Source organism: Polyodon spathula, chromosome 1 (assembly GCF_017654505.1).
Source record: "Polyodon spathula isolate WHYD16114869_AA chromosome 1, ASM1765450v1, whole genome shotgun sequence".
NCBI lineage: Eukaryota > Metazoa > Chordata > Actinopteri > Acipenseriformes > Polyodontidae > Polyodon > Polyodon spathula.
The window spans coordinates 7,023,785-7,049,104 of record NC_054534.1 but is presented as its reverse complement, the minus strand read 5'-3'; the positions used below and the strand labels follow the sequence as shown (position 1 = coordinate 7,049,104).

At 43.2% G+C, this 25,320-nt stretch overlaps 1 protein-coding gene across 2 annotated transcripts; it reads left to right on the top strand.

The window, feature by feature from the left end:
* The first annotated feature begins 553 nt into the window (after window positions 1–553).
* Window positions 554–23,814, top strand: LOC121313176 (interferon alpha-inducible protein 27-like protein 2B). Of its 2 annotated transcripts, XM_041245473.1 has the most exons (9): window positions 641–790; window positions 7,663–7,785; window positions 12,959–13,069; window positions 13,401–13,511; window positions 13,843–13,953; window positions 14,285–14,395; window positions 15,187–15,273; window positions 17,551–17,712; window positions 22,160–23,814. In XM_041245473.1, the coding sequence occupies exons 1-9, from the start codon at window positions 724–726 to the stop codon at window positions 22,249–22,251; spliced, it is 975 nt and encodes a 324-aa protein (XP_041101407.1). In that variant the 5' UTR covers window positions 641–723; the 3' UTR covers window positions 22,252–23,814. The 2 variants fall into 2 exon arrangements, with proteins under 2 accessions (XP_041101415.1, XP_041101407.1); XM_041245481.1 differs by lacking the exon at window positions 7,663–7,785 and having other exon boundaries at window positions 554–790.
* Window positions 23,815–25,320: the final 1,506 nt, after the last annotated feature.

Here is a 25,320-nt window from a genome sequence, read left to right as displayed (position 1 = left end):
TATTATTATTTTTTTTAAGTTTACTGCCATGATGTCATCAGATCTGAGTGTGAAAACGTTGGAAGATGATCTTCATGAAGTGACGTTTCTTTCTGCTGTGTGTGGAAATACACCTGCAGCTTCCACAATGTGGGTCTATTTCCAGTGTTTAAGAATAGAGTACACAAGTGAGCCAGAGGCTTTGGAATAATATTACTAGCTAATTTTAGAAAGAAAGGCTCTAGTCCCCTTTGATGTATCCAAACCTTGTAATAATGATGCATATAAAGTTGACGGTGTCACATTTTTACAATTTAACCGTAGCTATCGTTTTTTTTTTTGTAAAATACGTACTTACTAAACAAGTCGCCCCAACTTTCCAAAAAATACTTCGATTTTAATCCGGTCTATTATTATTATTATTATTATTATTATTATTATTATTATTATTATTATTACAATCTACGAAAGTGCTTAAGGTTGAAAGGATTAATGTTTCCAACATGCAGCCACAATGCACCAGGGTGGTTACGTTAGTGAATTAGACGTTGTAACAATATTGCCCATTGCATAATAGACCGTTCAGTTTCGTTTAGCAGAAGCAAATTCAGTTTCGTTTCTCCAGAAGTCTTGAATATTTATGTTGTAGAGCTCCACCCCCTTCTTTGCTTTGATATAACAGGTACAGCGCTACCGAATAACGTCTCTGTTGTGTCGTGATTGATCCGAGTTCAGAAATTCAGTATGTTTGAGAAAAAATATTGTGTGTTCATGGATGTGGCTTTAATCTGCATTTTACTGACTCCAGCAGGTAAGACTTTTTTTAATGTATGGTGATGATGCCTATATTATTATGAAAGGTGCCGTTCAAAATATTCGACATATTCTGAAACCATACAAAGTGTGCGCTGGGATGGGGAAGGGATTGGGGGGGCAATGTACGCAAAAAAACAAACAAAAAAAAAAAAAAAAAACACGTTTTTATATGCCGTGAAATATTCACATGCCTTTTGCAAAAGAACTTTAACCATTAGAGATGTAAGTTGTGTCACAGTTCATGGTATATTACTTTTGGTGGTGAACAAGTATCCTCTAATGTTAGCACAGGTTTCCTTAAATAAACCTAAGTACACAGTATTTCAGAACACTATGAAGCCTCAAAATAGTGGTACTTGCTTTCTTACTAAAATAGAGTGATGTCATTTGTTAAAGCCAAGCCTGCAGCATCCCCCTGCAGTTGACTTGCCCGTACATTGAGGCTGCACGTTCTGCATCCACTGAATTGATGTTAAGGCAAAGCTTTGCCAAGTTATACAGATGTGGAACTCGATTAGAAACAGCCCCAAAACTCGGTTACCAAAGGGCATCTGCCATACTTTAATAAAGGCAGTGTATGCAGCACGTTCGTTGTCGTGTTATTTGTCCCATCCAATAATTTATTTTATCAGTACCGATTCTAAACAAAGAAAACGTGGCTATTCGGGTCTAAAATTCCAACTGCGAAAAAGTAAACAGCAGGTTGAGGCGAGGTGGCTGTGCTAGAGCGTTGTTTACTGATTTAACTTGCAGACTGGAATACTTTTTGTCTGGGCTGACGTTCCAGTTTGGTTTCTGAAAGCTGTTTATTTTATGTTGTGTTCAACAGTCTCTGTAGTAGCCTTTTGTTTAATGTGTGACTCTGAAGCTAAATAGCAATCAATCGTATTTTCTGTTAAGACACATTAAGATATGCAAAACAATTACCTCGATCTGCATGTACATTTTCTTTGGGAAATATCTTGAAACGATCATCAGCCGAAATATACTTTGCTTTTTTGTCGTCCATTTCTACTATTTTACCTCCAGTGCTGAAAACGTGAGGTTATTACCGTAACCCTGGTTCCCTGCAAAGAGAATGACAACCATTACCGAATGGGAAGAGCCTCTCTGACGTCAGTCGCTGAGCAAATATACAACGACCTCAAAGGGTAATGGTTGTCATTCTCTTTTCAGGGAACCAGGGTTATGGTAATAACGTTCCCTTTCAATTCGAATGACAACCATTACCGAATGGGAAAGCTGTACCAAAGCTGTCGTGGCTTGATTACCGACAGTACAGCCCCATGGCGATAGCCTCAGAGCCTACATGATAGCTAAGGGCATGCCGCCTGCAAAACTCTAGAGCTCAGAGAAGGTCTCGTTCGGTTTGTCATATCAAGGAGATAAAAATGCACAAATGTCTGACTACCTGTCCATGTAGAGGCATTTCATAACTCATCTAAGGAGGTGTCATGAAGGAAAGCCCACGAAGTTGCCTGGCCCCTGGCAGAATGGGCTGTTATGTCCCCCGGTATCGGGGAGTCTGTCTGTTCATATGCCAAGCGTATCGCATCTGCCACCCAGTGCGCTAGACGTTGCTTCGATAGGGCCTGACCTGTAGAGCGGGACCCTTAGCAGACAAACAGCTGATTGCACTGTCTCCAGGACGCCGTCCTATCCCAATAACAGCGCAGAGGCCGAACTGGGCATAGCGTATCTTGTCTACAGTGCGCCTGTGACTCGTGCGGGGGAGCTCTGAAAGTTTCCAAAACCACTAATTGGTTAATATGGAATGAGGATATCACCTTTGGCAAAAAGGGTGGATTTGTTCTTAATGTTACCCGCAAATTACTTCCAGTGAAAGCCATACATGTGTCATCGATGGACAGAGCATGAAGCTCTCTTACTCGTTTGGCAGATGTAATGGCTATTAAAAATGCCACTTTTAGTGAAACAGGGCTCAGTTCTGCTGACGCCATGGGCTCAAATGGGGGAACCATAAGGGCCCGCAATACCAGTTCTAGATACCATTTGGGGACCATACTTTTCATGGAGGACAAAGCCTCCGAGTCCCTTTAAGAAATTGCACTGCCAGGAAATGTGCCCCAGGGGACACCGAGTCAATTGTTTCATGGCACACTGATATTGCTGCCAGGTATAACTTCAAAGTGGAGTCTGATTTTCCTGCATCAAACAGGTGTTGTAATAAGGTTAATATTGTCTCAGTAGGGCAAGTCACCGGATCGTGACCTTCGGCAAGGCACCAGTCTTGGAAAACTTTCCATCTATATGAGTACAGGGCTCTAGTGCTCGGCGCCCTAGCAGGCTGTTATGTTTCTACTACTGCATCTGGCAAACCTCGTCTGAGTAGATGGCTCCATTCAACGGCCAGAGCCAGAGTTGAAGCTGGGCTGGGTTCGGGTGCCATAATAGCCCCTCCGCTTGGCTCAGGAGGTCCTTGCGCAGCGGAAGCTGCCATGGCTGATGTGACAACATGTCGGAGAGGAGAGCAAACCAGGGGCATCTCGGCCATCTGGGTGCAACCAGCAGAACCTGTGCTCTCTCCACCCTGATCCTCTCTAGTGTCAGGGGTATTAATGGTAGCGGAGGGAACGCATACAAGAGCCCCTGTGGCCAGGGGTGAGCTAGCGCTTCTGCTCCCAGGGGGCCCCCGTCTCTGTCCACGGAGAACCATAAGGGGCAATGAGTGGACTCGGCTGTGGCAAAGAGGTCGACTCGTGCAGGTCGAAACCTCTCCCAAATCTGTTTCACTCACTTGAGGATACAGCCTCCACTCTGAGCTGGCTGGAGCTCCTCTGGACAGGAGGTCTGCTGCCTTGTTGTCCACACCGGGGAGGTGAACTGCCCTGATGGAACGCAAGTTTCTGTGCATCCAGGAAAGGAGTCTGTGCACTGCGTGGTAAAGGCCTGGTGAGCGCCCTTCCACTGACCTGCTATTCCTCTCTCGTTCCAGACCGCTCTCCAGCCCAGACTGGAGGCACCTGTAGTGATCACTTCCCTTCTGTGAGGGGATCCGAGGGGAGATCCGAGGCTCAGATTGCCAGGACGGAGCCACCACTCCAGTGTCTTCCGGCATTGTCTGGACACTCGCACCAGCCGGTAACGATCTTGGACCGGATGCACCTTGAGCATATTCACCCAGGCTTGAAGGGGCGTATTCTCAGCAGCCCTAGTGGAAGGATTCTCGAGGCGGCTGCCATCAGCCCCAGCAACCTTTGATATAGTTTGACCTATAGGAGAGCATCCTCTCTGAATAGGGAGAGTGTGGTCTCCAACAACCGAATCTGTCTTCCGACAGTGAGGCAAGCATGCTCACAGAGTTCAGTTTGATCCCCAGGAACACTGTGGACTGAGACAGTACAAAGTTGCTCTTCTGCTGATGTATTGAGAGCCCTAACTTCACCACATGATCTATGACCTGTTTTGTGTGTGCCTCTGCGCAAACCAACCAGATAGTTTAGGATCCGAATACCCTGCAGCCTAAATGGAGCCAGTGCGACATCCATGCACTTTGAAAATGTGCGGGGCACCAGCGAGAGGCCAAATGGCAGCACGCAGAATTCGTACGCGTTGCCTTGAAAGGTGAAGCGCCGATATTTTCTGTGCGTGGGACGGATCAGGACGTGAAAATAGACGTCTTGCAGGTCGATTGATTTGAACCAGTCGCCCAGTTGGACGGACTGGAGGATACGCTGTGCTGTCAACATGTTGAACTTCCTCTGTTTGAGGAACAAGTTGAGGACCCTGAGGGCCATCCCTTTTGGGCTCCAGGAAGTACCTGGACTAAAAGCCGCTGAGGGCATCGCTTGGACTTTCCAAGCGTACAGCGTTCTTCCTTCGAAGATTGGCGATCTCCTGTTGAAGGAGTATCGTCCTCGCTGGTTCAGGGGTGGTGAGAAGCACACCCTTGAAGGGTGGCGGACCTATGTGGAATTGTAGAGCATATTCGTCTCTCATAGTTGATAGCACCCAGGTGTCCTGGGTGCAGCCTTGCCATGGGTCATTGCCGTTGGTCAGTCCGGTTGTGGGGGGGGTTTTGGTGGCAGCCGGGGCCCCTCAGGGGCGGCCTCCCTTGGGTTTGGGAGGGGGGTGGTCTTGGTCTCCAGCTGAAGAACCGGTTACCCCTGGCCTGCGGTGGTCCCCTGCTGCTGGCTCTGCCTCTGCCTCTGCCTGCTTGTCTACTCTGGGATGGAGGGCAGTGTTCAGACCCTTTTATCCCAGCAGGCTGTGCATGCCACCTTGGGCACTGACTGTAAGCCGTAAGGTGCGAGAACTTTGAGGAGACCTCCGTGACCTTGTGAGACCTCTCAAGGCTCACATCAATGGTCTCCCCAGAAGTCTGACCTGGTTTAATGGGGGCATCCAGCAGACCCACCATCTCGGTCTCTACAACCTTGGCTTGCGTCAGCCACAAATGCCGGCGAGGTGGGTCCAACACGTCTGACCTGGACACCGTGAAGGACAGTTCACCTAGGCTAGGTGGTCTAGGCAGAGGGAACAGGGAACGAGACTGTGGGGGCTGGGGCTGCCCGGTGGTAGGGGACAGCCTGTTCTGAGACTTTAATAGGGTCTCCAGCATAGTTTGCTGAGCCCTTACAGTCTCTGCCAGCTCCACGAAGCGCAGCTCGGCCGAGCTTGGGCACCTTTGAGGCGACTGTGATGGCGAACGTCTGCGCCTGTGTGGGGAAGGGGAGCGTTGCCTATGTGGCAACCTCCTTTCCCCTCGGGAAAGGGAGCAGTGCCTGCGTCGTGACCATCTGTCCCCTGGTGAGCGTCCCTTTTGAGTGCTACCGCCTAGACGGTGACCATCTTGCCTCCCCTGAGATGTGTCTGCGTCTCTGTGATGGGGAAGGGGAGGGTGACCCGGTTGTGTGGGAGAGTTCCCTGGTCACTGTAGCAGGGGGGGTCCTGGACGACCTCTGCGGAGGATCTTGGACCACCAATCTCATTCTCCCATTGCTTGAGGATAGAGACTCTGCTGGGGATAGGGCTGCTCTCCGTCGCTTTGTTCTCCTCAAGAACTTCCAACAGAGAGAGTCGGGGCCGAGCTGTAGGCAGCGCTGAAGATGTTCACACAGGTACCGATTCAATTGAAACCAGCTCTAGCCAGAAAAGTGACACGAGAATTATAGCGAGAGCCAATTTACCAACACTCGAGAGCGTGATTACCGTGGATTTTATTTTAAATTTATTTGGAAACCAAATAAATCAGCCAAATTCGGTACATAAACGCAGAAGCAATCCACGACCTGTCTCAGAGAGATGAGAGAGAAAATGGTGATGTGCTACTGTGAGGGCGTCCCTCTTCAACAGGAGGTGGGTGGGACTTCCCCCTTACAGCAGGGCCCTGATAGGGCAGCTTTTGTATATTTACTCAGAGATTGATGGTCAGAGAGGCTCTTCCCGTTCGATAATGGTTGTCATTCGAATTGAAATGGAACTAGATTTTAGCAACCTAAATCAAAGCAGTGCAGCACGAACTTTGTCCCACCCCCTACTGCACTGTACAGGTCACAGAAAAGTAGTACAGATGCACTGATAGGCTGATTATAACTTCGTTCTCACTTGAATAGTAAACAACAACGTTAACCGCTAAGGAGATTTTTTTGTTTTTTTGTAAATGTTATTTGTGGATGTTTTTTGTTTGTTTTTTGCTTCAGTGCAACGCACACAGGGCGGCAAAGGAATAAAAAGGCTATCAGAAGGAAGATGCGTAGTTTGCTTCTCTTGCGTTGTGCAGTTCATTTAAACTATTTTTTTTTCTCTCTCTTCGTACTTGTCCATATGCATTGGCCTCTAAAAGAGGTGAATTTCGCGGTGACCCCTCAATTTCACGGTTTTTGCGAAATCCAGATTTAGGTAGACCCCTAGTTATAACCAACCCTGTATCAAAATGCGCTACTCGTGTCAGAGGTCAATTATGGGTGATGTCACGCGCAGCAGTTGTCAGATGCATTTTGCAATCATTTACTAACATCCTGACTCGTTTCCGACTGGAGGACATTCTTCCTTTGTGATGTATAATCAGCTGTGATTTGTTTTTATTAAAACCTCTTTTTGATGTCCTTTGATATGCAAGTTATCACAAGGGTACGCTTTATTACTGTGTGCATTATAGTTAGTGTACTTTAGTTTAAGGACATTATTATCTACGAGAACGTTAGCGGGTGCTTGTTAATAAACAGTCTAATTGTTCTCCTTTATTGAAAAAATAGTAGACTATATTTAGAAAATAATGATCTTCCTTGAGCAACCTGTGGAAGAAAATACACATTATGTAATAGTCTATTAAATTAATGCATAATCTAGTAGAAATATCGTTACAGACATTTGTTTCTATGTTTGTTTGATACATACATGCATATATACAAACATACATACATACATATATACAAACTCACAAGGGTGTTTGGAAAAATTCTGATGTTATAGAAAGAAACACCAGAGACCATGTCCATGTTCAGTATACTCAAACAGCCAAGCCACAGTATTCTGGAGATAACTTCCTTATTTATGCTGTTCCATTCTAATCCTGTATTATTTCATCTCCTCAAAGAATTGAGACAGTGAAGGTCTCAGAAGCATGAAATTCACACAGTACCTTTGTTTTAACTCCAGAAACACATAAATGTGCCTTGAATGAAGGAAAGATGATTCATTGTGAAAACACAAAGAATCATATAACCGCTCAAATAGGCACATGCTGTATTGTTTTGTGGGAGCACACGTACACAAGAAAGCAAATCACAGCAAGGGACATGGTATAACCTGGAGTTTCCTGACAGAGTGCTAACTGAAGGTAATGGTTGTGTTCTTCTTTCTCTCAATAATCTGCTGCTGTGGCTGCTGCCCCGCTGGTTCTAGGGGCAGCTGGGTTCACAGGTATAGCTGCCGGATCAGTGAAAGACAAGGTGATGGTGGCAGCAGCTGTAGGCGGTGGAGGAGGCGTAGCAGCTGGGGGAGCGGTGGCCGCTCTGCAGTCCCTGGGTAAGCAGTGATGGAGGGGCTGTTTATTGATGGGGAGATAACGTCAATTAAGAATATGTAGCTGTTGTAAAAGAATCAATACATTATTAAAAAATTAAAGATGGGACTGCAGATCTATAACTGCAGCATATCACCTCTAAAAAAGTAGTTTTTAAGAAGCATAAGAACATAAGAACATAAGAAAGTTTACAAACGAGAGGAGGCCATTCGGCCCATCTTGCTCGTTTGGTTGTTAGTAGCTTATTGATCCCAAAATCTCATCAAGCAGCTTCTTGAAGGATCCCAGGGTGTCAGCTTCAACAACATTACTGGGGAGTTGATTCCAGACCCTCACAATTCTCTGTGTAAAAAAGTGTCTCCTATTTTCTGTTCTGAATGCCCCTTTTTCTAAACTCCATTTGTGACCCCTGGTCCTTGTTTCTTTTTTCAGGCTGAAAAAGTCACTTGGGTCGACACTGTCAATACCTTTTCGAATTTTGAATGCTTGAATTAGGTCGCCACGTAGCCTTCTTTGTTCAAGACTGAACAGATTCAATTCTTTTAGCCTGTCTGCATATGACATGCCTTTTAAGCCCGGAATAATTCTGGTCGCTCTTCTTTGCACTCTTTCTAGAGCAGCAATATCTTTTTTATAGCGAGGTGACCAGAACTGAACACAATATTCAAGATGAGGTCTTACAAGTGCATTGTACAGTTTTAACATTACTTCCCTTGATTTAAATTCAACACTTTTCACAATGTATCCGAGCATCTTGTTAGCCTTTTTTATAGCTTCCCCACATTGCCTAGATGAAGACATTTCTGAGTCAACAAAAACTCCTAGGTCTTTTTCATAGATTCCTTCTCCAATTTCAATATCTCCCATATGATATTTATAATGTACATTTTTATTTCCTGCGTGCAGTACCTTACACTTTTCTCTATTAAATGTCATTTGCCATGTGTCTGCCCAGTTCTGAATCTTGTCTAGATCATTTTGAATGACCTTTGCTGCTGCAACAGTGTTTGCCACTCCTCCTACTTTTGTGTCGTCTGCAAATTTAACAAGTTTGCTTACTATACCAGAATCTAAATCATTAATGTAGATTAGGAATAGCAGAGGACCTAATACTGATCCCTGTGGTACACCGCTGGTTACCACATTCCATTCTGAGGTTTTTCCTCTAATCAGTACTTTCTGTTTTCTACATGTTAACCACTCCCTAATCCATGTACATGCGTTTCCTTGAATCCCAACTGTGTTCAGTTTGAGAATTAATCTTTTGTGTGGGACTTTGTCAAAAGCTTTCTGGAAATCTAAATAAACCATGTCATATGCTTTGCAATTATCCATTATCGATGTTGCATCCTCAAAAAAATCAAGCAAGTTAGTTAGGCACGATCTCCCTTTCCTAAAACCATGTTGACTGTCTCCCAGTACCCTGTTACCATATAGGTAATTTTCCATTTTGGATCTTATTATAGTTTCCATAAGTTTGCATATAATAGAAGTCAGGCTTACTGGTCTGTAGTTACCTGGTTCAGTTTTGTTTCCCTTTTTGTGGATCGGTATTACGTTTGCAATTTTCCAGTCTGTCGGTACCACCCCTGTGTCAAGAGACTGCTGCATGATCTTGGTTAGCGGTTTGTAAATTACTTCTTTCATTTCTTCGAGTACTACTGGGAGGAGCTCATCCGGCCCAGGGGATTTGTTTATTTTAAGAGCTCCTAGTCCCTTTAACACTTCTGCCTCAGTTATGCTAAAGTTATTTAAAACTGGATAGGAACTGGATGACATGTGGGGCATGTTGTCAGTATCTTCCTTTGTAAAAACTTGTGAAAAGTAATCATTTAACATATTTGCTATTTTTTTTTCTTCCTCTACGATTTTGCCATTTGTATCTCTTAAACATTTAATCTCCTCTTTGAATGTTCTCTTGCTGTTGTAATATTGGAAAAACATTTTGGAATTGGTTTTAGCTCCCTTAGCAATGTTCATTTCTATTTCTCTCTTGGCCTTTCTAACTTCCTTTTTGACTTGCGTTTGCAGTTCTGTGTACTCTTTCTGCGTACTTTCTTTTTGGTCCTTTTTTAATGCTCTGTAAAGTGCCTTTTTTCGCTGAATATTTTTTTTAATTGATCTATTAAACCATTTTGGCAATTTAGTTTTACATTTAGATTTGTCTATGTGATGAGTCAAAGGGTTTTCGGTCTGTGATTCAGCCTCCCGACAGTAGATGGCATCAAACCAACTCGGGACTTCCCTTACCAAGATCTCGTGACCATGGCAAAAGTCATCTTTTGAGGGGCGGCACCTTGGTGAGGGGCGGAAGTACGAGTATGTAACTTCCAGCCACTGGAGTCAAGTGAAGGATAAGGACACGTGTCGGTTGGGGATTGGTGTTCCACTGACTACAGAGGCGGGACATTACATACTAAAGGGAACGTACTACTGTGTTCGGGGTTGGTCCGAAAGTAAAGTAGGAGGAGTAACGGGTGGAGGGAGAGTCTGGTTTTGTGCAGCGGGATTTTTGAAACACTAACATTTCTTTTGTCTTTTTTTTGTTTATGTATGGGTCACCACGAAGACAAATTAAAGACGAGTCATCACAGTTTGTTTTGGATTCCACCCCTGCACTCCTTCCCTCACACCATTTTGTTTTTCGTTTGTTATTTAATCCTTTTGTTGTGTATAGAAAATAAAAATAAATTATTTTATTTCTGTACACATAAATTACTGTCTGGACATTCCATTTAATACACTCTCGCCTCACAGTCTACTTTAGGGATATAATTGTTTTGCGCCTCTAGTACTACATTTTTGAAGAACAACCATCCTTCTTCTGTGGGTGTTTTCTCTATTTTACTCCAATCTACTTCTGTTAGTCTCTGTTTCATGCCTTCATAGTTTGCTTTTCTAAAATTGTAAACCTTAGCTTTAGTCTTTACTTTTGGGGATTTAAAAAACACTTCAAATGCCAGTTCTCTGACCTCTGTTTTAGTTATTCTATCTTCGTTATTTGAAAAGACTAAATCAAGGCATGCCTCCCCTCTAGTGGGTGCCTTCACAAATTGTGTTAGGAAGCAGTCATTTGTCATTTCCACCATTTCTATTTCATCCTTCGCGCTACCCACCGGGTTTTCCCATTTTATTTGGGGGAAGTTGAAATCCCCCATTAGTATGGCTTCTCCTTTGCTATACACATTTCTAATGTCATTGTATAACAGATTATTGTGCTCACCGTCTGAATCTGGCGGTCTATAGCATGCTCCTCTTATTATGCCTTTTGAATTTTTGTCTGTTATTCTGACCCATATTGATTCGGTTTTATTTTCTTTGTCCAGGTTTAACACCTGGGCTTCAAGACTGTTTCTTATGTATAGCGCTACCCCTCCTCCTCTTCTGTCCTGCCTGTCTTTCCTATACAGTGTATACCCACAAATATTATATTCGTCCCCATCACTCTCAGATAACCACGTTTCTGTAACACCTATCACATCATAGTTACCTGTTAGTGCAGTAGCTTCAAGTTCTAGAATTTTGTTTCTGATACTTCTAGCATTTAGATAAATACATTTAATGGTTGTCTTACCTGAGTTGTTGTTCTTGTTTTGATGCGGTCTCCCTTCTGTTTTTTTGTTGATTTCTCCCCCCTTCCTTTCTAGTTTAAATGCTTCCGAACCTGCTCGAGGATCTTTTCTCCGAGTAGACTAGTTCCCTTGTTATTTAAATGCAGTCCATCCCGTCTATACAGATAGTCCTCGTTGTAGAATGTGGTCCAATGATCAAGATAGGTGAAGCCTTCCCGTGTGCACCACGTCTTCAGCCATTCGTTTTGATTAATTATTTCTAGCTGTCCATATGGTCCTTTGCAAGGTGCGGGTAGTATACCAGAAAATACCACAGTTTTGGTTTTCTCTTTTAATTTCCTTCCTAGCTCTCTGAATTTGTTTTGCAGGGATTTTGGTCTGTCTCTTCCAATGTTGTTTGTACCGATGTGGACGACTACTACCGGGTCGTCTCCTGTTCGTTCTAGGAGCCTGTCCACGTTCTCAGTGATGTGCTTGACCGAGGCTCCCGGAAGGCAGCACACTGTTGTAGTAAGGGGGTCCAAACTGCGAACTGAACTTGCTGTGTTTCTCAATATGGAGTCCCCAACAATCATGACCTCCCTTCTTTTTGCTGTCTGGTCACCACTGTCAATAGGGTCCTGGATGTTGTTCCTTTCATTCTCTTGTTGTTGGTTCTGCTCATCAAAATTCTGAAGTGACTCAAATCTGTTGGTTGTTTTGATTTCTGGTGGTGGTGTTTGACGAAGTTTCTTTTTTTCCCTGCTTCTGCCTACCTGAACCCAGCTGTTCTGACCTTCTATCTCCCTGGTGGCTTTCAGTCTGTTAGGGGTGATGCAGACTTCCATGAATTGTGGGTGTGCCAGTTCCTCAAGATCCTGTTGCTGTCTCACTTCTTCCAGCTCCATTTCTAGCATACTTACTAGTTTATGCAAATCCTGGATCGCGCGGCACTTTACGCACACTTGGTTTAGCTCCGCTGGGTTTTCTCGGATTTCCCACATCAAGCAGGTGTCACAGATTACTGGCTTGAAGACCATGTTGAGGTTTTTTTTTTTTGAAGTTTAGTTTCTTCTGCAGCCGTCAACCTGCTTTCAAACTGCTTCGAAACTGCTCTGTACTTTTCCACGCCTGTACTTCTCCCACTCGCTGTCGCTTCCACTCGCTGTCGCTGGGAAGACTGCCTCGTTTAACTGCGTTGTTCTGCTGTGCTGTTGGCTCCTCCCCTCGCCCGTGTCTCAGAACGGCGCTGAATTTGAATCAGCTGCTCCGAGTTTCAGCTTGTTTGTTATCAGAAAAACACACGCGGCTGTTTGACTTTGAGCTGCTGCTGTGTTTCCCCAATGTCCTCTGTTTTCTGATTAAAGCAATTCAAGATGCAATTTCTCCTTTCTGCTTCGAAACTGTTCTGTACTTTTCCACGCCTGTACTTCTCCCACTCGCTGTCGCGAGCAAACGATATATAAAATAAATCACAGTAATATGTCTTTAATTTTGGACTGGTCTGGTTATTCAGTTGTTGATGTGCAACCTATGCATTACTGCCAAAACATTTTTGTTATTTTGGGATAATATGTTCCGACACATTCATTATTCAATTTGCAATTTCCTTCTGTGGTGCTAGGGGCAGGTGTAGCTGCCGGATCAGTGAAAGACAAGGTGATGGTGGAAGCAGCTGTAGACGGTGGAGGAGGCGTAGCAGCTGGGGGAGCGGTGGCCGCTCTGCAGTTTCTGGGTAAGCAGTGATGGAGGGGCTGTTTATTGATGGGGCGATAACGTCAATTAAGAATATGTAGCTGTTGTAAAATAATCAATACATTATTAAAAAATTAAAGATGGGACTGCAGATCTATAACTGCAGCATATCACCTCTAAAAAAGTATTTTTTAAGAAGCAAACGATATATAAAATAAATCACAGTAATATGTCTTTAATTTTGGACTGGTCTGGTTATTCAGTTGTTGATGTGCAACCTATGCATTACTGCCAAAACATTTTTGTTATTTTGGGATAATATGTTCCGACACATTCATTATTCAATTTGCAATTTCCTTCTGTGGTGCTAGGGGCAGGTGTAGCTGCCGGATCAGTGAAAGACAAGGTGATGGTGGAAGCAGCTGTAGACGGTGGAGGAGGCGTAGCAGCTGGGGGAGCGGTGGCCGCTCTGCAGTCCCTGGGTAAGCAGTGATGGAGGGGCTGTTTATTGATGGGGAGATAACGTCAATTAAGAATATGTAGCTGTTGTAAAAGAATCAATACATTATTAAAAAATTAAAGATGGGACTGCAGATCTATAACTGCAGCATATCACCTCTAAAAAAGTATTTTTTAAGAAGCAAACGATATATAAAATAAATCACAGTAATATGTCTTTAATTTTGGACTGGTCTGGTTATTCAGTTGTTGATGTGCAACCTATGCATTACTGCCAAAACATTTTTGTTATTTTGGGATAATATGTTCCGACACATTCATTATTCAATTTGCAATTTCCTTCTGTGGTGCTAGGGGCAGGTGTAGCTGCCGGATCAGTGAAAGACAAGGTGATGGTGGAAGCAGCTGTAGACGGTGGAGGAGGCGTAGCAGCTGGGGGAGCGGTGGCCGCTCTGCAGTCCCTGGGTAAGCAGTGATGGAGGGGCTGTTTATTGATGGGGAGATAACGTCAATTAAGAATATGTAGCTGTTGTAAAAGAATCAATACATTATTAAAAAATTAAAGATGGGACTGCAGATCTATAACTGCAGCATATCACCTCTAAAAAAGTATTTTTTAAGAAGCAAACGATATATAAAATAAATCACAGTAATATGTCTTTAATTTTGGACTGGTCTGGTTATTCAGTTGTTGATGTGCAACCTATGCATTACTGCCAAAACATTTTTGTTATTTTGGGATAATATGTTCCGACACATTCATTATTCAATTTGCAATTTCCTTCTGTGGTGCTAGGGGCAGGTGTAGCTGCCGGATCAGTGAAAGACAAGGTGATGGTGGCAGCAGCTGTAGGCGGTGGAGGAGGCGTAGCAGCTGGGGGAGCGGTGGCCGCTCTGCAGTTTCTGGGTAAGCAGTGATGGAGGGGCTGTTCATTGATGGGGAGATAACATTGTGAATGAAAACTTAGAGTAATCAAAAATGCACAAGTAACATCTTTTTAAGCTTTTTAATCACGTGTAAAGCTGGGTCTATACTGGACATAAGCAACTTTACCGCACAACCAAGTAAGAATGGTGTTCTCACACTGCTGTGCTACTGTACCTGATTGTGAATGGTGGGCAACTGAAACTGAAGACAGTCTTGAAAATAACATTAGGATTGAGCGCAATGCTTGAAAACTGGCAATTGCCTACTACACATCCAAACCTTGTGCATGTGTAGTGGATTATCTAGAAGCAGTGATTCTAGGTGTGTGAGTACCTTGTGCATGTGTAGTGGATTATCTAGGGGCGGTGATTCTAGGTATGTCAGTACCTTGTGCATGTGTAGTGGATTATCTAGGAGCGGTGATTCTAGGTATGTCAGTACCTTGTGCATGTGTAGTGGATTATCTAGGAACAGTGATTCTAGGTGTGTCAGTACCTTGTGCATGTGTAGTGGATTATCTAGGAGCAGTGATTCTCGGTGTGTCAGTACCTTGTGCATGTGTAGTGGATTATCTAGGAGCAGTGATTCTAGGTGTGTCAGTACCTTGTGCATGTGTAGTGGATTATCTAGGAGCAGTGATTCTAGGTATGTCAGTACCTTGTGCATGTGTAGTGGATTATCTAGGGGAACTGCAGTATCTATCCACTACTAATCACTCCTTGAAATCCTGGTGGAGGGTGTTTTATAATGTTGGTATTTGATTTCTGTAGGTGAATTAAAAAAAGGAACAGAAATAAGAGAAGAAGGAAAATCCATGTGTTCTTGGAAATGTATTGCAATAGCTGGTGGAGGTGCAGGTAAGTCTGAGTGATGAGTGTACAATGGCAATAAAGAAACAATATATATATATATATGTTTATAACAGTTTATTTCTAAAGGAAGCCCTTGTTCTGGAATCTCGCCCAACACAATGATCATGTCAGGTTCGACCTCTCCTTCAGAGGAGGGATGTTTCACAGCTGCAATCCGGCTCGTTGCACTGAGGAAACAGATTTGGTTTGAGCTCCAGTAGTTTCAAAACAGATTTATGGATTTATTTTTGCAAAATTACTTTATTATATCAAAAAAGTAATTATTTTAACGTATAATTGAACCAGTTTTTAGAACATGACATCCCCTTTAATTCTTGCATCACCAACACTTTAAATGAGGCAATGCATCAGTAGTTAACACTGTGTTCAATTTGTTTTTCCTAAAATAGCTTTTTCGCCAGGCCCTGGAGAATATTAGCCAGCTAACTTTTGCTTTTGTTTCCTTTTGTGTATTTCACACTATAAATAAAAGCAGATTATTGTTCTTGCATGCGGAAATGCTTCTCAATATTAGATGGAAAAGAAGGCCCTAAGTGGTATTGTAGTCATTCAAAGTCTCCCTCTGAACGAGCTAATCATCAATAACTTATTAGTCATTTGAATTCCTTTAGTATCCACAAACAGAGAGCTGTACAAACTGCCCAGATATGCACTATTTGCACTACGCTGTTGTTTAGTGGGATCACACGTACACAAGAAAGCAAAACACAGCAGGGGAAATGGTATAACCAGGGGTTCACCTAACTGGTACACAGGTATGCCAATACAAAAAAATGTGGACTTCCATATTGTTTTTTTTTTAATTATTATTATTTTTTAATTCAGTTGTTGCCAGTGGTTTTTACCCCGGTTTTCTCCCCAGTTATTCTTTTTATCCCTGTTCACCGCTCCAACCCCCTGGCACCTTGGGAAATGGAGGCTGAAACTCCTGTCCTCTGAAACGTGTTCCTGCCAATCTGTAATTTTTTGCACTGCAGATCTATGGCGAAGCTACCAGACATATAGTGCCGGAGGACAATACAGATCTGAATGGCTCCACTGCAGACCCGCAGGGGTTGCTGGTGCACTGTGAACCATAGATTGCCCTGACGACCTATGCCCTCCCTACCCGGGCGGCACTCGGCCAATTTTGCGTCACCCCCTAAAAACCCCCGGTCACGGTTGGCAATGACACAGCCTGGATTCGAACCTGCGATCTCCAGGCTATAGGGCGCATCCTGCACTCCAAGTCCATCCCTTCTAGCGCTATCATTGGCTGCTTCAAGGTCTTATAAATAAATAAAAAAACGGAGAGCGATGGGTGGAACCACTCTATAACATCAATAATTTTATTTTAATGGACACTTGAAATAACCAATGATAGCAGGGATTTCGATTAAGCCGTCCATTCAGAGAAGAGGGATGTAGTTACGGGGAGTTGTGAAATGTTTACATTACATTTAAACGTAAATTTAAAAATATATATATTTACTTTATAAAGCATTTTACTTAAAATAGTACTTTTTTATCCCTCAGTCATATTGTTCTGTAATTGCTGTTGTGCTGTCAAACTAACGGGTTCACAACACCAATAAAGTGAAGAAGTGTTTTGTTTTTTGCTTTTGAATCCCCAGGACTGGAATATGGTGGTAGGCTATTGAAATAAACAGAGAATCTGCCCTGATTCACATTCATATGTGTAAGATGACCACTGAAACTTTTGATCTTGAACCCAGCATTCTTGACACAGGTGCAAATCGTTTGGAAAATTGGTGCTAAATTGTTTTGAAAGTTAACACCAAAAAGCCTACTGGTGCTAAATTATTAATTACCGTCCTAATCAAGCCCTGCTCACAACTTCTCACATGACACGAACCTTCTCTCCTGCGTATGATGAGGAGTGTGGGTGGGTCATGTGAGTAGTCCAGACCCAATGAGAAACTAGCATCATCTATGGTTGCTAACAAATAATAATAATAAAAAAATAATAATAATAATAGCAATAAATAAAACATATCTACTAGCGCCAGAATTTAATGTCGCGAGTTACCCTGGCACTAGAATGTAGCTCCAAATTTGCACCCATGATCCTTGACATCCCAGTTGTCTGTGACTTGGATGGTGACCCCTAATTTTGATGAGTCCCAAACCATTTTTGCAGGTACTCACGTGAGAACATAATGATAAAAGTTATGTGAACCCCTGTGTATAGCCTATAACCCTTAGTTTCCTGACAGAGTGCTAATTGAAGTTAATGGTTGTGTTCCTCTTTTTCTCAAATAGTTATAGCTGTGGCTGCTGCCCCGGTGGTTCTAGGGGCAGCTGGGTTCACAAGTGCAGGTATAGCTGCAGGATCAGTGGGAGCCAAGTTGATGTCAATAGCAGCTGTAGCCAATGGAGGAGGCGTAGCGGCTGGGGGAACAGTGGCCATTCTGCAGTCCCTGGGTAAGCAGATAGCGGGGCTGTTTATTGATGGGGAGATTAAGAGTATGTAGCTGTTGTGAATAAAATCCATACTGATGCCGCTCATCTCATCAGAAAGGTAAATGCGTTATAAAAGATGAACTGCAACGTAACCCCCCTAAAAAAGTATGTTTAAAGAAAAAAGGAATATATAAAATGAATCACTGTAATATGTCTTTAGTTTTGGACTGGTCACTTAATTAAGTTGTTGATGTACAACCTGTGCCATGCATGCTGCTCTTTAATACATTACATGTGGCTCTATCGAAGGGGCATACTATCATCCTTATACATATACTGTCATTGCCAAAAACTGTCACCTCAGCTGTTCTGTGCACGCACATATGGGTCAAAAGTCGAGACGTCATCTAGCTGTCTAGTTGTAAGTCTGGTAATCTCCAGCGCCATTTCACCACACACCATGCTAACATTGATCAGGAATTTCCAAAAGGTACTGAACTCTGCACACACAAACTCAAAACATTGAAAAGCCAAATTCAAAAAAAGAGTCAAGTGTTCAGTGAATTTACCAAGCACTCTCAAACAGTAACACTCGCCTCCTATCAAGTCACTTGGAACATAGCTCGTGCTAAAAAAAAAACATACTGCAAAGGAGAGTTTGTTAAAAAATTCCTCGCAGATGTTATTTCCATTGTGTCTCTAGAAGACGATAATCTGAAAAGAACGATCTCTGATCTTCAACTCTTGCGCCGTACAGTTGAACACAGAATTTCTGACATAAACGATGCTATTGAATCACAGTTGTATTCGGAGCTTCAGAAGTCATGTGATGTACAGGACAAACCGCAGTTAGCAATATTCTTATGGACTGTGTCAGATGAGTGTGTAATAAACGAGGAACTCCTGGATATCGTACCATTAAAAGAGAGAACCTGTGGCATTGATGTAAAAGAAGCACTAATGGCAGTTGTTGCAAAAACAACCTACCTTTACAAAAACTTACGGCAATTGCAACAGATGGAGCTCCATCTGTGCTCGGGTCTGTAAATGGATTTGTGTGGCTATGTAAGGCTGATGACAGCTTCCCTGATTCTGGACGTTTCACTGCATCATTCATCAGGAGCAACTGGTGTCAGAAACACTGAATTTAGACGACATCATGAATCCCGTGCTGGAAATTGTCAATTTCATTCATACGAAAGCTCTCAACCACAGACAATTCAAGATGCTCATTGATGAGCTTGAAGACGACCTTACGCTTCACCGTACTGTGAGATGGCTTTCAAGAGGTAAAGTGATGTTGTGTTTTCTTGAGCTGTTGGATGCTGTTAAACTGTTCATGGAGGAGAAGCACAAAGATTATCCCAAGCTATCAGACCCTGTCACAAAGATGGCTGGAGTGGGGGACATCAGACTAGAAACAGGAACCAGGAAATAAACGACAGAGAGGTGGAGTTTGGTGGAGCTAAGCGAATGGTCTCGCTCAGCATTTAATAGTGCACAACAGACAGAAAATAAACGGTTGTAAGACAAACAAAAACACAGGACACGGCACTGATAACTAAAATAAACAGACAAACAAAACTGACTAACACTAAACAAGCACGATGAGCTGATATCTTACTTAATATTACTCTTATTATTATTATTACCTCAGTCTCAAATCCCATTCTCCACTCACCGAACACACAACCCCGAGTGAGTGAAATCATGCTGCTTTTATGCAGCTGTACCGAGACTCGATTGCTAATCAATCATTCAATTGGAGTCTCGGTACAACTGCACGTGAATTAGTAAAGTGCAATTTCCTGTGCTCACATATTATAATTTTTTACTTGCATATGAAGTACTGTGCAATCCTCGTGCCTAAATACAAATATACATTTTAAACACTCGTGTTACACAGACCCGCTTATCTCCCGTGTACCAATGACTATACATCAACATTAACACACAACATACAACACAAAATACACACAGGAGTGGGCACTTTGCCACATTTACCCCCCCTTGTGCAAAGCACATATGGCCTCAATGGCCACCTTCCCCCTTAAAATCCCCAAAGTGTCGCTCAAAGTCCTGGGCCAAGAACAGGGACTTTAAGAAGCTGATGGGCGGCAATGTTGCCAGTAGCCAGACATGTTGACAGTGGGGCAAATCTCTCCTCCCGCTGTACCACTGGCAGCGGAAATGCTGCCAATGGTGGGGCTGTCAGCAGACGTGCTGATAGCTCCCAGACTGACTCCTTCAGCTGGGGCAAGTCCAGCAGCAGAAAAGTTGCTGGGGTTGGTGGTGTCCAGACCTCCCCCAAGATCTCCGGCAGGGAGATTGCTGCGGGGAAAGGTGGTCTCCTGACCTCTCCCCCCTTTATAGCCGGCAGCTCGCTCTGTTGGGGGGCTGCAGCCACCCTGACCCTTGCGGCCAAGCAGAGCTGAATGCGACCCCAGTTCCAGCAACCCCAGGCGATGCGGAACGGCTGGCAAATGGGGACCCAGCAGGTATTCACACTCTGCTGGTGGACGGGGACCCAGCAGGCATTCACCCTCTGCTGGTGGAAGTGGCGGAGGTAGAGGCAGCTCCTGCCGGGGGAGGTGGCGGAGGCAGAGGCAGCTCCTGCTGCTCTGCTCCTGCCGAAGGTGGCGGAGGCGTGTAGTCTCCTGCCAGTGAAGGTGGTGGAGGCTCCTGCTGATGGAGGTGGCCGAGGCATTTAGTCTCCTGGCGGCGGAGGTGGGAGCGGCGTGTAGTCTACCCTTATTACAAGGGACTGGTGAGGCTCTCCCTCACTTGCAGGGGACTGGTGCGGCTCTCCCTCATTTGCAGGGGACTGGTGCGGCGCTCCCTCACTTGCAGGGGACTGGTGCGGCTCTCCCTCCTGCTCTGGAGACAGCGGTGGGACCTCTCCCTCTGGCGCTGGAGGCAGTAGCAATGGCTCCTCTCCCTCTGGCGCTGGAGATTGCTCCTCTCCCTCTGGCTCTGGAGGCAAAACCAGCAGGCATTCTTCCACTGCTGGTGGAGATGGGAGCTTCAAGTCGTCTCCCTTCAGCCCAATGAGGATGCAGGTAGGCGTGACTCTTCCCACTTGGAATTCAACCTGCTGGGGCAGTCCCATATCGGCAGCCAAGTAATTGATCACCACGGCTGCCGGGTTCACGAAGGGCACTGGGTAGAAATGTTGTTCCCAGCATTCCCAACGTTCCCTATCTCTGGCCCACAGCAGGTCAACAAACAATGGGAGGTCCTCCCCTCTCCACTCCGGGTCCGATACTCAGTCCAGAATCTCCTCAGAGGACTGGAAAGGCTCTGTCTCTTTCCTCCTGGGCTCTATTTCCTCCTCTTCATAACTACGGAAGGGACAGCTTGAAAAGCGATGCCCCTGTTCGCAGAGGGGGCACACCGGCGACGTCTGGTTGTATCGCCCTGGGTTCCTAGCCTTCAGGCAGAACTCCTCTGTGTCCTCCTCCTCCTGTAGTCATTGCTGCCGCTTTCCTCTCCCGCTTCTTCTCCCCATTTCTTTATTATTAATTTATTTTTCCCACAAACAAAAAAAAAAACTCCTTTTTTCCCCCAAAAACTGCGGTACCTGCTCTGGTCTGCATCTAGGAGGCGCTGGTAATCCCACTGTAACACCACGTGTCACAAAGACGGCCGGAGTGGGGGACGTCAGACCAGAAACAGGAACCAGGAAATAAACGACAGAGAGGTGGAGTTTGGTGGAGCTGAGCGAATGGTCTCGCTCAGCATTTAATAGTGCACAGACAGACAGAAAATAAACAGTTGTAAAACGGATAATTGAACTCCAAGGATGGCAGATTGAAGTCAATTGTAAAATAGGGCACCCTTGAGTTCTGGAAAACTGTACCGATGGACAAATACCCCAACGTCAAACGTGCTGTGCTCCGACTGCTGTCCATGTTCGGCTCAACGTGTGTTTGTGAGTCGTTTTTTTCAACATTGAAACATGTGAAGGCAAGGCAACGGTCTGTTCTAACAGGCACACACGTGAAGAAATTACTTCGACTGGCCTCAACAGAGCCAGATCTGAACAAGATTGTTGACAGCAAACATTGCCAGAAGTCCCACTGAGATAAAAAAAAAAAAAAAAAAAACATCATACAAGGTAAAAACCAAAAAATGGCTTTTGAAAAACAGTTATATTGTTGTAAACTTTGAACTATGACAGCCATTCAAGTTATATAATATGATTTTATAAAATACACACTATTAACGTTGTATGCCATAATATTATATGTACACTTGGCTCTTTGCAGAACTCATGGGTAGTTTTTGGCTCTTGGTCTGTTACAGGTTGGCCACCCCTGACCTATGCATTATTGCCAAAACAGTTGTATTATTCTGGGATAATATATTGAGACCAATTCATTAGTCAATTTGTAATTTCCTGCTGTCGATCTATTATTCTGTGCATTATAAAAAGAAATGACCTATTTGTGTCCCTCTTGTCCACCAGGTACTGGGCTGGGCCTTTCAGGAAACCTAGTCGTTTCTGCTTCCGGAGCTGTTATTGCCTATGTGACTGGGGGCGATTGCCAATGTGACTGAGGGCGATTGTCAATGTGACTGGGAGCGATTGCCAATGTGACTGGGAGCGATTGACAGAGTGCCTAACACAAACAGTTCTGACTAGGTGATAGATATTAAAATACTCAGACCACCCAATTGACCTGCACATTTACATTCAAACCGCAGACCCGCGACAGTCATTGTACAACTTGCAAAATAAACCTCAGCTGTAAGATCATTGTTTGGGTGATGTAAAAAAATGAAGTTTGTCATTATCAGCATATGAGTGTCTGTACACTTCATTCACTGATGGGTTCTCAATACAAGTTGCAAATGATGCAATATACATTTCAATTCACTTATTGATTCGAAATGTAATTTCAATAATTTAGGTCAGATGCATCATTGTCCAAAATGATCTCAAGGTAGATAATTATAGTTATATCCAATATCACAAGCCTTGTATTAATTATAATTATGTTAATTATCAAATTACACTGTATTAAATGTTAACATCCATCGGTTATTCATAGTACAAAAACAACATACTGTTCTGCAGAATAGACTAGTCAGATAGTTTAACACAAACAGTATAGTGCTGGTGGTGGGATGGGGGGCGCCTAGTTTAACAGTTACAGTATAGTGCTGGTGGTGGCAGGGGGGTGTCTAGTTTAACAGTTACAGTATAGTGCTGGTGGTGGGATGAGGGGGTGTCTAGTTTAGCAGTTACAGTATAGTGCTGGTGGTGGCAGGGGGGTGTCTAGTTTAACAGTTACAGTATAGTGCTGGTGGTGGGATGAGGGGGTGTCTAGTTTAGCAGTTACAGTATAGTGCTGGTGGTGGGAGGGGGCGTCTAGTTTAACAGTTACAGTATAGTGCTGGTGGTGGGATGGGGGGGCGTCTAGTTTAATAGTTACAGTATAGTGCTGGTGGTGGGAGGGGGCATCTAGTTTAACAGTTACAGTATAGTGCTGGTGGTGGGAGGGGGGGTCTAGTTTAACAGTTACAGTATAGTGCTGGTGGTGGGATGGGGGTTAGTATTAGAATACTCTGTATTTGTTTATTTGTTTATTTGTATATCATTGTATCAACATTATAAACAATAAAAACAAGAAAACTACTATCCTGTTTGTAGCTAAATTCTGGGATGAAAGTACAAACATATATCATGACATATCTAATACTTAATACTTATCACAAGACTTATATAATATCGCACAAAGACATCCATAAGAATGAATAAAAGTTTATATTATAAGTTCCATACTATCTAAAGGATGCATAAATATAGGAGGTGTGTAAAGCCATTTGCCTTAATAATGAAACAAGACATTATTGAGGTGTCTACAGTAGCAGCAGAATTATAATAACTTGTGTTTGTGGGAGAGACAAAGAGAGAGAGAGAGAGAGAGAGAGAGAGAGAGAGAGAGAGAGAGAGAGAAGACTGCAAAATGTTATTTATTAGTTGTACTAGGAGCTCTTCGTTATTTTTTCAAATTCCAATGTAAAACGTACAGGTGTGTTTGCCTGCTATACCCTGGGTTTGGCATCACCCTGGCGAGGGGCGTGTTTGTCTGCTGATAATAAACTGACAATAACTGATATTGCACGTGGAAGTCTGTAACCTTGAAAGAAGGGGGAACTAAACGCAGAGGCTAGGTATTACAAATTAGTAAAAACAAAGGGTATCCCTTTAGATAGAACGATATTTGAAACTAAAAAGACCTATTTGATTTTATTTGATTGTGTTGTTAGAGGTTTTAAACAATAATAAAAAAGTATTCTGATCTCATAATAGTAACAAAACTCTCTGAAGAGAAATAATATGTTTTAAGTATTTTGATCTAATAAGAAACATAATATTTAACCTAACAAGTGTGTTTGCATGTTAAGGCTCTACTGTAATACAAATAGACTGCAAAGCAGGAGCGAGCATTTAATTTAATCAGTTTAAGAATTAGTTCAGTTTCTTCAACTAAACAAAAAATTTTTTTAGACATTACAATATCCATTAAATTAAAGAACATAAATGTTTAGTTTAGATAGAGGTTTTACTGCAATAAAAAAAATCAGGAACTGTTAGCTGTATTCAATAATTTTAGTACACAGAAAACCTACAGAAAAATAGCCTTGCCCTTATCTGCTTGCAAGCGGTGCTAGATATGGAAGGTTCTTTTTGGCAGTCAAAGTGAGATTTACAGTTACAGTTACAGTCTGCAGTTTTGAATCCAAGGTCTTTCTATAATAAGAAAACCTGGCAGCTGACAAACAAAGGCTCTCTGACTCTTATTATACATGCAGCCACTCAATTACCTAACCAGGGAATGCCCTGCCACATCAACCTTTAGTTTTTTGTGCACATTCTGCTTTAAAGATGTAGTACCTGTGTCTAGTAAACATCTACTGTGTATTGACAGCTTGATTCACTGTAGCTGTGCTCTACACAGGGCTGCCTCTTAATACTATACAGACACTGGCTGATCTCAGAATCGTTGCTAACATATACAAAGGCACAGTATAATGACACAAACAAAAGACAATGCAAGACCCACGCCAGAACAAAGCTGCTCTGGTAAATAGGCTTCACCCAAGTCAAAGGGAAATAAAGTCTGTAAAAAAACAAAGGAATTTGATTTGGCAGAAGCCATTAATGAGTGAGGACTCATACTTTATCAGGGGTTCCTCTCACAGAACTGGTTTTTAAACATTCCAGAAGAACTCAAGAAATTAAACTTAACATATATTATTTCCCTACAACTAACTGAGCTCATGAACTGTGTTATTTTTAGTTTCTATACACTATTGGTAGTTAATTTAAACACTGTTTGATAGGACATGATATTTAGGGGCTGATGTAAGGATAGGCGTAGTGCAAACAATTGCAGCCAGAGGATTATTTTGTACTACGGCCTATGTAAGCTTAAGAGCAATGCAAATTAATGAGATTAATAACATGCACAAATAATGAGCCGCAATGAGCGCTGCCTATGAATCAGGCTATTTAGTGGCTGCACTTACATCCCAGAGGTGAGGCGAGTTAGGAGTACAGAGAGCAGTAGGCGCTGCAGGAGATTCGTGGAGCACGAAAATCAAACCAAACTAAAAAAA